General features: G+C 40.2%; 1 protein-coding gene across 2 annotated transcripts in view; it reads right to left on the minus strand.

Annotated features, from left to right (window-relative positions):
* THOC1 (THO complex subunit 1) overlaps nucleotides 1-6,693 on the minus strand; it is a 61,187-nt gene extending 54,494 nt beyond the window's left edge. For both annotated transcript variants that reach the window (XM_049619665.1, XM_049619663.1), the window contains exons 1-4: nucleotides 6,421-6,693; nucleotides 3,927-4,000; nucleotides 3,771-3,831; nucleotides 2,496-2,562 (exon numbers count right to left, since the gene is read on the minus strand). In XM_049619665.1, coding sequence (XP_049475622.1) covers nucleotides 2,496-2,562; nucleotides 3,771-3,831; nucleotides 3,927-4,000; nucleotides 6,421-6,474 — 256 coding nt within the window. In that variant the 5' untranslated portion in view covers nucleotides 6,475-6,693. The remainder of the gene's footprint in view (nucleotides 1-2,495; nucleotides 2,563-3,770; nucleotides 3,832-3,926; nucleotides 4,001-6,420) is intronic.
* Nucleotides 6,694-12,561: the final 5,868 nt, after the last annotated feature.

Genomic DNA, 12,561 nt, shown 5'->3' on the forward strand with positions numbered 1-12,561 from the left:
CCACAGTGCCTTACCACTTTAGATCCTGAGAAACAATATGCTCTGTACACCCAAGAGATCTGAGAGGCATATTCCCTGCCCATAGTTGCAGTGTAGTTTGACATGAGTTAACTCACGTTTAATTACAGAACTTAAGAAAATTACCTAGATTCCACTCCTGAAGGTTCTGATTCGGTAAAACTAAGTGAGGCCTTGCAATCTCATTTAAAAACAGAGATTCAGTGGTGATTCTGACGAACTGGACTATAGCATGATCCCACAGAACTTTCACAACCTGTGTCTTATCTACACCGCATTCTTTGCTTCACCTTAACCTTGGCCACAGATTCCCTCTTCTCAATTCCCAGACACTTTGCTATATTGATACTTCCATGGTTTTGTTTACAATGCTTTTCTCTGCCTAGTTTTCCTCCTTTCTCATATGGAAAATTCCTGCTCCATCTTTCAAAGCACATGACAAATATACATGAACCTAAAAAACTCCTGATACCTTTGAACAGGCCACCCCATCTATACTTCTAAAGCACAGTATAAATTATAGTATTTATCATACATTATTTTTAAGTAGACTATAAGCTTTTTAAGGGTAGGCATTTTTGTACATTTTAATCAGTAAAGTATCTGATAATAAAGAGAAGCTCAAAAAGTATCTGCTGAGTTGAATGTAACAAAACATATTTATGGACAATTTGAAAACACGCCACGTAAAGAATAATAATCTCTGTCAAGAAGGACTTTTTCCCATCCAATTAAATTAAAAAAGTATCTAAGATTTTATTTTCAGTGTAACTAAGTCCATAAGTTCTTATCTTTCTCAAATAAAGTTCTAAATATAGACTTTGTATAACTTCAACTGTTAAAAATATTACTAGTCTACCAGAGTTAACACATCAAGGTAATCAATGAATTAAGGAGACACTGCTGTTTGACAGAAACTGGGGAAGGAACAGTCCATTGCAGAACTCATTTAGGTACGCTGAATGAATGAATGAATGAATGATTATCCTGTATAAAAGTTTAATGTGTGTCAAGGTGCCTGGGTGGCTCAGTCTGTTAAGTGACCGAGTCTTAATTTTGGCTCAAGTCATGAACCCACAGTTCGTGGGATTGAGTCCCACTTTAGGCTCTGGACTGACAGCATGGGGATTTTCTGCTTGGGATTTTCTCTCTCTCTCTCAAAATAATTAAAGAAATATAAATAAAAGTTTATGTGTGAAGTCAGAATTTATGAACTATGCTTAAGTTCACAGAATACTTGCTACTGCACTAGAAGATCACTTTTACCTTGAATAGTCTAGTTTTTGTAGGAACAGGTATCAAAATAATGTGAATAATGCTTTACAGATTAAAAGGCACTTTTCACACAAATTATCTGAATTAATGAGTATTTCAATTAAATTTGTTAAAAGACTACTGATGAACTAGTTTTTCACTGCTTCTTTCTGCAAACATCTAATGAGCTCCCATTTATGTGTTAGACACTGCGTACTTCCTTTTTCTAATTTAAAAAATTTTTTAAGTTTATTCATTTTGAGAGAGACAGAGAGAGCAAGTCAGGGAGGGGCAGAGAGAGAGAGGGAGACAGAGAATCCCAAGTAGGCTCTGCACTGTCAGTACCCGGCCTGATGTGGGGCTTGAACTCATGATATGTGAGATCATGACCTGATCCAAAACCAAGAGGCGGATGCTTAACCGACTGAGCCACGCAGGCACCTCGACACTGTGTACTTCCTAAATGGCTTTTTTAGTCTTGAAACCATCCCCCAACATCACTGCCTCATTTTAACATTAACTACTTTTCCTGCCAACAGTCTCTCCCAATCCAACTCTTCCACCATAGCTCCTTGTTAGCTTAGTATACAAAACCCTTAACAAAGAACCCTAAGCTACCTCTGCTGCTTCTTTCCTCACCATTGTCATCATCCTCTCACCCCTCTGCTCAACACAATTCTTTAGCCAGGCTGAACTTGGCCTTTACATAGCTGTGTATTCCTTTCCCTTTCTGCCTGACAAATCCATCATCCCTCACATCCCAGCTCCTGTTACAGCTTCCCTTCTAAGACCTTCCTTATTCCTTTAGAGTTTAGAGAATCACTCCAACCACACTTCATTCCTACTTCACAGTAATTAGACCATAGTAAGAAATTTACACATTTGTTTCCTCCATTAGCCACTAGGCTCCTTATGGGCAGGGATAGGTTTTCTGTACCATTGAATCTTCTAGTCCTGGCTCAGTACCAGGCACATAGTAGATGCTCAATAAATATTTACTGAATGAACGAAACAACTGGAGAACAAAGAAAGTGCCAAAATGTGTGCTGCATACCAGAGACAAGAAGTGTGAGCTAATTTCATTGGGATAACATCTTGGCAAAGGTAGTAGGGAGAATTTGAAAAATGAACAAAATCAAATAGATGAGAGGTATGAGGAGAATAAGTTTTAAATAAAGCATGTCACGTCCATGATTACTTAAGAAAAACAAAACCGTACTTACCTTCAGTTACTCCCCCAATAGCAAGAGAAATAATAGCTAAAACGTTTTCACATGATGAGTGATTTATCTACCAACAGAGGAGAGAACAATTTAATTTAGGGGCCAGAGTCCAGGCTAGTTTGATAAGAATAAAAACATATTTTCTGACATCAAATTATCAGAAATACAAGATAAACACATTTGTTACATATAATAAAATTACTAAGATAAAAATACAAAAAATGAAAAATAGTAATAGAATCATTAATTGTCAAAGTAGATCAAGTAAATAATAATCAAGGTGATTCACTTAAAATACAATGGTCTCAGGAAAATGGTTATATTACCATGACTATGGCAACAAGCTAATCAAGTACAGAAGCAGAGGCCATAACTCAATCAATGGCACAGGGCAAAGACAGGGCCAGGGTAATTAGTTGTACTGGTGTATCAATATGCCTGAGGGTTTTAATAGAAGGGAGGTAATGCTCAGGTTCAATAACATCATAGAAACTAGCATTTTTTGAGTGCTCGTTAAGTGTTTTATACAACAGCCTTGAAAGAATATTATTTCCCCTATTACAAATGAAATTGAGCTTCAGTAAAGCAAAGTAACTTGTCCAATGCCTCACAAGGCGTATGTGACTAGGTCTGAAGAAGAGAAAAAAAAAATGAGTTTTGATATAGAATTGTTCAAAAGAAAGGGACATTGTATTATGGTCATTAGAAAAGGATCCAGATTCTTGAGACACAACCTTTACTTAACCAAGAATAAAATGCTGAAAGTTTTCCTTTCCTTTGGGTGCCCCACTAATGGTAAATAAATTTTCATGTTTAGGTTAAATTTCTCTACTGAAGTTGGATAGGCTCTAGTTATTTTTGTATGCTTACTGATGAAGTCATCATAGGAAAATGAGGTCATGGAATCCCAGTACTCATGCTGAACATCCTTGGACTAGACCTTTCATGTTACTGAAGGATGTCACTGCTTCTAGAGCAAAGCGAAAGGGCCCATCTAAAATTCTAGTTCTTGCTCAGGAACACCTCATATCAACTTTTCTTCTATTCACTTGGAGAGCTCATTTGTTAAACCAAACCCTTAAATTTCACTTGTGCTGTCAAAATCCTGAACAATTACATAATCCCTATATTGTGATCAAGTCAGCTTTCACAAAGTAGCAAGTTCACTATAGAAAAAAATAATCTTAAATATCTATTCTGAGATAAAAGCAATTTCAAAAATAACATTTATTAATTTATCAGCAAAATTTTAACAATAAAGAAAAACATACTTACAATTTCTTCTTCTAGAACACCTCTGAAAGCTTGGTCAAGGGTACATTTTTTTTCATTTTCACTATTAAAAACAAAAGACACCTGAATTTTTTTAAACAGCTCAAAGTAAGTATAGCGATCTCAGCAAGTGATATTTCATGGATATCAATGCCTTACCTGCCAGGTAATTGGCTGAAGGTATTCAACAACGGCTTTATATTTTTGTTGTTCAGGGCCTCTCTAGTAGACTTCTAGAAAAGTAAAAATAGCATGTAAGTGGAAAGATTTTTGCTTATTATTTACTGAAAAACATTACTCATCAATAGTCTGTCTAGCTGGAAATGCTTATGTGTGGGAAAAATTACCTATCAGTCATTCCATCAGTAATTCTTTATTTTTTTAAGTTTATTTATTTTTTTTTTTTGAGAGAGAGAGAGAGAGAGCAAGCGAGCAAGTGCGAGCCCAAGCAGAGGAGGGGCAGAGAGAGAGGGAGAGAGAAACTCCCAAGCAGGCTGCATGCTGTCAGTGTACATGAGATCATGATCTGAGCCGAAATCAAGAGTTGGATGCCCAAGTGCCTGAGCCACCCAGGTGCCAATGATACACACTCTAATCAATGTGAACTTAACAAGAGCTTCCCAAGTAGACTTTCTCATTCTAGGTGTTCCCACCTACCATTTCTTAAAATATCACATACATGAGAGTATTCTGTTTTGTTTTTTTTAAATTTCCAAATGGCTCCTTATTTATAGGCTTTCATTTTAAAATTTCACAGCCCCCTCTCAAGTCCTTGATATTATCTCCCTCAACCTATCCAACCTTATTTCCCACTACAACTTAACATATACTCACCACTAAGGTCTAGCCATTTTTTCATTATTTTCTGTCAAGCTCATTCTAGTGTTTTCATTTATGTTGTTCTTCCCACCAGCTCATGCAAATTCTATCCATTCTTCAAGACCCATCTCAAGTCCTACCTTCTCTAGTTTGCTCAGCACAGTCCCTGACACATAGTCAACACTGAATACCTGCTAATTGTCTTAAACTAGCCATAATTTGAAAGACAAAAAAGCAGGGGGTGGGATTTGGCTCAGTTGGTGGAGCATGCAACTCTAAGTCTCAAGTTGTAAGTTTAACCCCTGCACTGGGTGTAGAGATTACTTAAAAATAAAACTTAAAAAAACAAAAAAGAAGTATCAAAGACAAAAATACTGCAAAGTCATTCACTCTGAAAATCCACATACACTTGGAAAGTCATCTCTTTACCCCCAGGAGTTAGATTTACACTGGAAATGTCCATTCCTGACTCTGCCAAAAGGAGACTGTGTTATCTTGGACATATCTCCTTGTTTTCTTTGTGCTTCAATTTCCTCACCAGTTAAATAAGGGGGTTGTTGTAGACGCTTATTACTAATAGCAGCAGAGGCACCACGTGGGAACTTGTTAGAAACGCACACTTTCAGGCTCCATTCCAGACCTACTGAACCAGTCTACATTTAACAAGATCTCCAAGTGATCCCACTGCACACTGAACCTTTAGAAGTACTGGACCAGATGATCTCCAATTAAATGGTCCCCTCTGCGACTAATACGATATTGGATATTTCTAACAGTTACTCTTAGCAGAATTTCAGAGCACCTGGGATTACAGCAAAATACACAGAAAGAAAACGATTCTGAAGACATAACTAAGATATAACCTGATTAACAAATAAACCCTCATTGTATGGAAAAAAAATAACCTGCACACAAGAAAACTGACTACAAAGAAATCAATTTTCTTTCACAGAATTTTTATTCTGCCGTCACTATAACTAGGTAAGCACAGTTAAATATGTCAGTAAGTTGAATCATGATTTGAAATACTGGCTCAAATCTAAAGACAAATATAGGCAAACAACTTAGGACAGGGTTCTTCATGCTGTGATGGGCAACATAAAAAGAATCCTGGGTCTGAAGTCAGAAACACCAGGGAAGTACATGACCTAACTCCGGCAGGGGGGTGGTCTCCAATCTACCAGGCTTAACAGAACTTTGCCTACTTCACAGTGCTAAGAGTTAAATAAGCTAACAAAAACGCTCTGTAAGGCGTTCCCCAAATGCTCAAAGTACTCCTCCTCATTTTGTAAGAATAAAAAGACATCTGGCAACAATTCCCAAGCTGATCTCTGTTTTCCTGCTTTGGATCTCCTCGTTAATCTCTTAGGAGAGAGATATGGTAGGTTAAAGGGTGGTAAATAAGCGGCCAGAACCACCACCACCCGCAGCTTAGGGGGCGGGGCGGGAGCCAGTTCTCTGGGCTAAAACCACTCCCGCCTTCACCCTTAAGCAATTTTGGAGACACCTGCCCAGCTAAGCGAGCACTGCACGGGAGCTCGACAGCACTGGAGGGAGTCTGCGGATAAACCCTCCACGCAGGGCACAAAGGCGTCCAGAACGCGGAGTTCAGAGACCTGCCTGCAGAAGGACGGAGGCGGACAGCTCAGGACGCACGGAAGAGGCAAGTAATGCGTCTTTCCCACCTCCCAGCCCCTGACGGGGCCGGGAGCCGACACCGCGCCTTACACACCTCCGTCCCCGCTTTACCCCAGAGCAAAATTCGAGTGTTTTCAGGAAGAGGAGGAAAAAGATAGAGCCGGGTTAGGGCCACACTCTCCCACGGTCCGCTCACCGTAAACCGCGTCCGCGCTTCGGGCAAACTGAAGAGTGGCGGCGTCGGAGACATCTTCTCTGCTGCGCGTGCCCGCCACCGCGCTGCGGCGCTCGCGGATGACGTCACGCGGGAGTAACGAGATTGCTGCCTCCGTGTTCGGCTAGAGCGGCCTGTGAGCCTAGGGGTGGGTCGGCTGGCTGCTGGCCGCTTCCGCGGTGACTTGAATTCAGGGGGCGTTGGAAGGCTGAGTCAGCCACACCGTGTCTAGTCCGGTTTCGTAGGGAACTGTTGGGGTGACGGTATATGAGGGGCCTCGCCCTGTAAGCTCGGCGCTGCTGGTCGGGGAATAGGCCGGGACCCGCGCAATTGTGGTGGTTTTCCTGTTTTGGGGAAACCGGGTGAATGGCGGGTAGTAAGGCTCACTGGGTCGCGCGGGAAGGTAACCGCTGCCCGGGAATCCAGAGCAGGTGGGTTATCTGGGAGTGCCCCAGGCTGGGGAAGTTGTTGGCAGTGCCTGTGATCTCCGGACCGCAGTCGTTCTCCGGAGGGAGTGGTCTCAGCTACGGCCTCGCTGAGTAGTTCGTGGGCCTTTATAGTTCATGGGCTCTGTAGCTTAGGAGCAGTTCCCTTTTATGTGAAATAGAAAAAAAGGTGGGGGGGAGGGTGGCGCCTGGGTGGCTCTGTCGGTTACGCGTCCGACTTCGGCTCAGGTCATGATCTCACGGTGCGTGGGTTCGAGCCCCGCGTCGGGCTCTGTGCTGACAGCTTGGAACCTGGAGCCTGCTTCGGATTCTGTGTCTCCCTCTCTCTCTACCCCTCCCCGCTCGCACTCTGTCTCTCTCAAAAATAAATAAAATGTTTAAAAAAAAAAAGCCTGTATCACAAGTCTGTTGAAAAGCTCAAATGAAACAAAGCAAATGTGGCTTGTAATGGGAATATGAGCATCATTATCAATATCTTGGTTATCAGTTAACTTTGCTGCACATAGAGGTGTCTACTGAAATAGACCGAAGAGGAAAGCAAAACTCCAGGCTCGTTGGAAAATGGATGGCACTGCATCCAGGGTAGAGACCCCAGTTGCAAAACCCTTAGTCCTCCGTTCCAAACGGGAGGAACTTCCCTAACGATCTTAGACCGTTCCATGTGTACCTTGTTTCCTTCTTTGGCTTCTAACAAGAATACAGGAAGCTAACCAAAGGATAACTTTGCATAATCTTGCCCCTAAGTGGGAATTGTGAACAATGGTGGCTACCTGGAGCATTGCAGTCTTTTTTAGAATCCACAGAATCCGGGCGCCTGGGTGGCTCATTCGGTTAAGCGTCTGACTTGGCCCAGGTCATGATCTCGCTGTCTCGGCATCGGGCTCTATGCTGACAGCTCAGAGCCTGGAGCCTGATTCGGATTCGGATTCTCCCCCACTCTGCCCCTCCCTCACTCATGCTCTGTCTCTGTCTCTCAGTAATAAATAGGCGTTAAAGAAAATTTAGAATCAACAGAATTACTCATGTTTGAGTGTATGACTTAAATTTACAAGTTGACTAAATAAACTGGTATTAGCTGATATAATAGGATTATTATTATATTACAGATAATTATTAACTATCTGGAGTACAGCTAAGACATGAGAGGTAAATTAAAAAAAAAATTTTTTTTTTTACAAGAATTCAAACATAAGAGCTAGAGTGTATTATTCACCAAAGCCCCATGACTTAGAATTCTATTTGTTTAATTGACAAACATCTGTTAGGCACTTGTATACAGTGGACAGTATTTGTTGAATAAATAATAACTATTTGAACAAATGATTGAACAAAATAATATAGCTTAATTCTTTTTTGAGGAACTCTATTTGACATAAAGGAAAACTATACAATTTCTATCAGTAATTTAGGTAATAGTTGCTATAAGCGATCAAAAGAGAATCAATACCACATGTGGTCAAGGAACCTTCATGCATTCCTCTTCTATCTTTCTCTTTCAGTACACACTGAATAGGAGAGATCTTCCAAATAGAATGGTATGAGCAGAAGTGTGGAAGGGAGAAGGCACAGTGAAAGATAGCTGTTTATTTTTACTTTAACATTGGCTTCTGCACAGAAATAGGGCTGAAGAGTCCAGCTGGAACCAGATTGTATTGATGTTTGAGGCCAAAGAATGTTATGGGTTTAAAAATGGCTTTTACAGCAGGTTATTACTGGCAGTTTATTTTGGAGTGAAGGAGAGAAATGAGCCATTTTGCTGCTAATGAGTGAGGCAACACCAGATGAAAGTGTAGGAAAAAACGTAATCAGGTGACAGAGGGGAGTTATTGTTTAATGAGTACAGATTTTAGCTTGGGAAGATGACAAATTTCTGAAATGGATAGTCGTAATGATTGTGCAATAATATGAATGGACTTATGTCACTGAATTGTACACTTAAAATGATTAAAATACTAAGTTTTATGTATGTTTTACCACAATAAAAATTTAAAAAGAAAACCTGTTTTTACAAAGGCAGCAATCTGATGCTAGATACCTTAAAGACAAACATCAAAGACATTGGTATGATCTTGAGAACTCAAGGCAAGATTATATTCATTCAATAAGGCCAAGAAGTAGAGAATGCATTTTTAAAAGGTGTCCATCAAAAATCACTACAGTAAAATATTTAAGCATTTAAATATTTAAGCATGTTAATAAATGTTTTATAATTCTGAGTGCACTTGACATGTAGTACCTCCTTTGATCCTGTATGTGATATTTTGAGGTGGGTAATACAATTATCTTACAATTATTTCATCCATGAGGAAGCAAACTCAAAGAAATAGGGTTCTTGATATCGGGAATCAGCAAAATAAGACAACCCAGGAGTTTTGATTCCAAAATTTGTGCTCATTACTGTCATGATAGTGTGTTATATTGTCATGGGTAATGGTCAAGTTTTAATGACCACCACCTTATGACACTTTCTTGTAGTATTTCTATACCTTACAACAACATTGTGCATAGTTCTATAACAGTGAGGAAAAGTTTCAGCTGTCCTAGCTCACATGGCTAGAGAGAGGTAGTTTGGGAATTGAGCCTACCTTTAATCCCAAAGCCTGTATTTTTCTAAAGTCTTAACTCTTGAATCATTACCAAGCCATAGGCCTAATTAATATCCCATAATTATTTCCTTACAGTTAGATATGGGTGAGGATCCCACTGTCATCAATAACATATGAATTTTCAAAAGTATGTAATAACACTCAAAGGGCAGGCATCCAATGCACATAACATCTTCACTTACAGTTACTGAGCACCTGTTTTTCCTAGCAAGGTAAGGTGGACCAGGGACTGCCTCTCTTAGGAAATACCCTCCATGGGGAATTCTAAGCTGAGTGGTTTAGATCAGTTCTAAGCATTCACATCATTATTCTTTTTCTTTGGAGTACTCTCACTTGGATTCAAGTTACCATTGGAGTAATAACGGAAAAGGACCAAGGAGGCAGCTTAGTCTGCTTTTGTTCTGGTGTTTATCCTCTGGTCCAGGCCAAAGGAAACTTTTTGTTCTGTGATCACCAGCTACGTTAGGATGTTGGATTGCAGCTTTTGCTGGTTCAGGTTCTGGGCCCTTAGCCATCTTTCCCTTTCTCTCTGTCACTTGAGTGGATTGAAATAATTATATTGATAGGGAGTTGATGTTTGAGAAGCAAAGCTGAGAAAAAAGAATGAGACTCCTACATTTGGAGAGAAGTGGAACTGCAAAGAATAAGAATGGAAGAGAGATGGCACTTTGTATATATTTTGGGAATTTTTGTGGAAAAAGAGGAATTATATGAAAACTGTGGGTACTATATTTTTTATAGGGTGGTGGCAATTTTCAAGCATTTTATATTGTTATTATTGTAATGTTCTTTCAGTACATATTTACTGAGTGCCTACTATCTACCAGGCACAAATACAATATTATTGGCTTATGTATGCAGTATTATGTTTTATTACATTTTAAGTACTGTAAATGTCATTGTCTAATGTACGTTGTAAAATCCTGTGTCATGAGCTTGATTGAACCACACAGATTGAGTGTAATTCAAGGTGTGAATAGAAGTCACAGAAATGGATGACTTCTTGCCCTAGTAAGCCTAACTTCCCTCCAGGGTTAAGCAGAGATTTTTACCTGAAACTGTACCATTGCTTGGTTTATTCCTGTTCTCTATCCTGATTCTCTGTCTCCCTTACTGGCTTCTCCTGACAGCACCTAAATCATTTGCTCACAAATTCTCACCTCAGGGTTTGTTTCTGAAGGTTCTGATTGTGTTAGTTTGGGTCTACCAATAAGCAGACACCAACAAGAATTTGTTATGGAGGGAGCAGGAGCAGGCAGAAAGCTGATGGACCACAACACAGGACCGATACCTGTGGGAGGAGAGAAGAAAGGAAGGAGGGCTAGGTAGGAAGTTTCTGAGTGAAACACAGCTCCAGGAAAGGTATGACTCTGCCAATTAGGAGTCCTCAGGTGAAACTTCTTGTCAGAAGACTCTTGCAGTTTGCCAGAATGAGCCTGAACTAGGACCTCTGCCATGCTCAGTCATTGACTAGAAATAGCCCTCGGAAAGCCTGGCCTCCGTGCCAATGTAGTGGATCCAGAGGTTAACAGCTAGGGCTGTCAGTCATTTTTGCTCCCTACAAGCAAAAATATCTGGGTGGAGCATTTTCAGGGCTGCTACAGTATCCTAGGGTATTCATATAATAACATTTTATTCATTCACTTTTGGAAAATATTTTCATTTGTTTATTCTCAACAAATATATATGAACCTGGCACTGTGAGCAGAAGAGTTCTTGCCCTCATGGAGTTTTTATATAACAGAATTTCATTGTGTGATAAATGCTGTGCAGGAAATAATAACATCTATTGAGTGCTGTTGTGTGCTTGAATTCTAAGTGCTTTACATGTATGAGATCCTTAATCTTCCCAGCAAACTTATAAAATTGACTCTTGGGGTGCCTGGGTGGCTCAGTTGGTAAAGCATCCTACTTCGGCTCAGGTCATGATCACGCAGCTTGTGAGTTTGAGCCATGTGTCAGGCTCTTTGCTGTCAGCTTGGTGACTGGAGTCTGCTTCTGATTCTGTCTCCCTATCTCTCTGCTCCTACCCTGTTCATGCTCTGTCTGTCTTTCTCTCTCAAAAATAAATAAACATTAAAAAATAAAAATAAAAAAAGTTTACTCTTTATTATTCCCAGTTTGCAGGTGTAGAACTTGAACAGTGCTGAAGTAACCTAGCCCTAAGGTCACTTGAAATCAGAGTGAGAGACTCAGGGAGACTGCTAGGGCAGTGTGTAAATAGAGTTGTCAAGGAAAGACTTCTCTGAGGGAGTGATATTTAAGCTAAAACTTACAGGATGGAAAGGGATTCGTTGTGTATTTGTGAGGGTGGGATTTGGCAGGGGAAGGTAATAAAGAACATCCCAGGTAGAAGGAATAGCATGTACAATGGCTTGTGTTAGGAAGGACATCAGCATATTTGAGAACTGAAAGAAGGCTTCATGAGCAAGATAGAAAGCAGCAGACAATGAGGTTGGACAAATGAACAGAGCCAGATTGTTCAGGACCTTGTCCTTCATTGGGGTTTCATTCTCCTCTATGGTATGCTATAGCTCTCTGGAATCTCACTGAACACACAAAAGTTTGTTTTAAACGTTCTCTATTTTTTGCATAAACTGTTTCTGAGGAGAGTCATTTGCTTTTATTGGCCACCCTGCTTCCACTCTGGAGAGCTTCTGCTCTCCATGTTACTGGAGATTTTTCATTATGTATTCATGTTTATAAATGGAGGTCAAGATTGCTCAGTCCTAAGAGCTATTGCAGGGGTTATTTAGCACATTTCCCACTCCTCACTTGGCATTCCCACCCCACTTCATCCCATTCTTGTAACAGACAAAACAGTGGTGGGCATATGACTGGGCCTAGCCATCAGTAAGTTTTTGAAATTTTTCTTCTGTGTCTGGAAAATATGACTGCTATTAAAGTTCTTTTTTTATAAACAATAGAAATCTTCTCTGGTTAGTGTTTTGTAAAGCAAGCTATTTGGAGGGTATTCGGAAGCTTATACAACAAAGGCTAGAGATAAAGCTTGGGCAGGCTTCATGGGAAGCAAGACATAGCATCAGTCTTAAGATGCCCCTGATAACACC

The sequence above is a fragment of the Panthera uncia genome (genome assembly GCF_023721935.1).
Source record: "Panthera uncia isolate 11264 chromosome D3 unlocalized genomic scaffold, Puncia_PCG_1.0 HiC_scaffold_8, whole genome shotgun sequence".
NCBI classification, from domain to species: domain Eukaryota; kingdom Metazoa; phylum Chordata; class Mammalia; order Carnivora; family Felidae; genus Panthera; species Panthera uncia.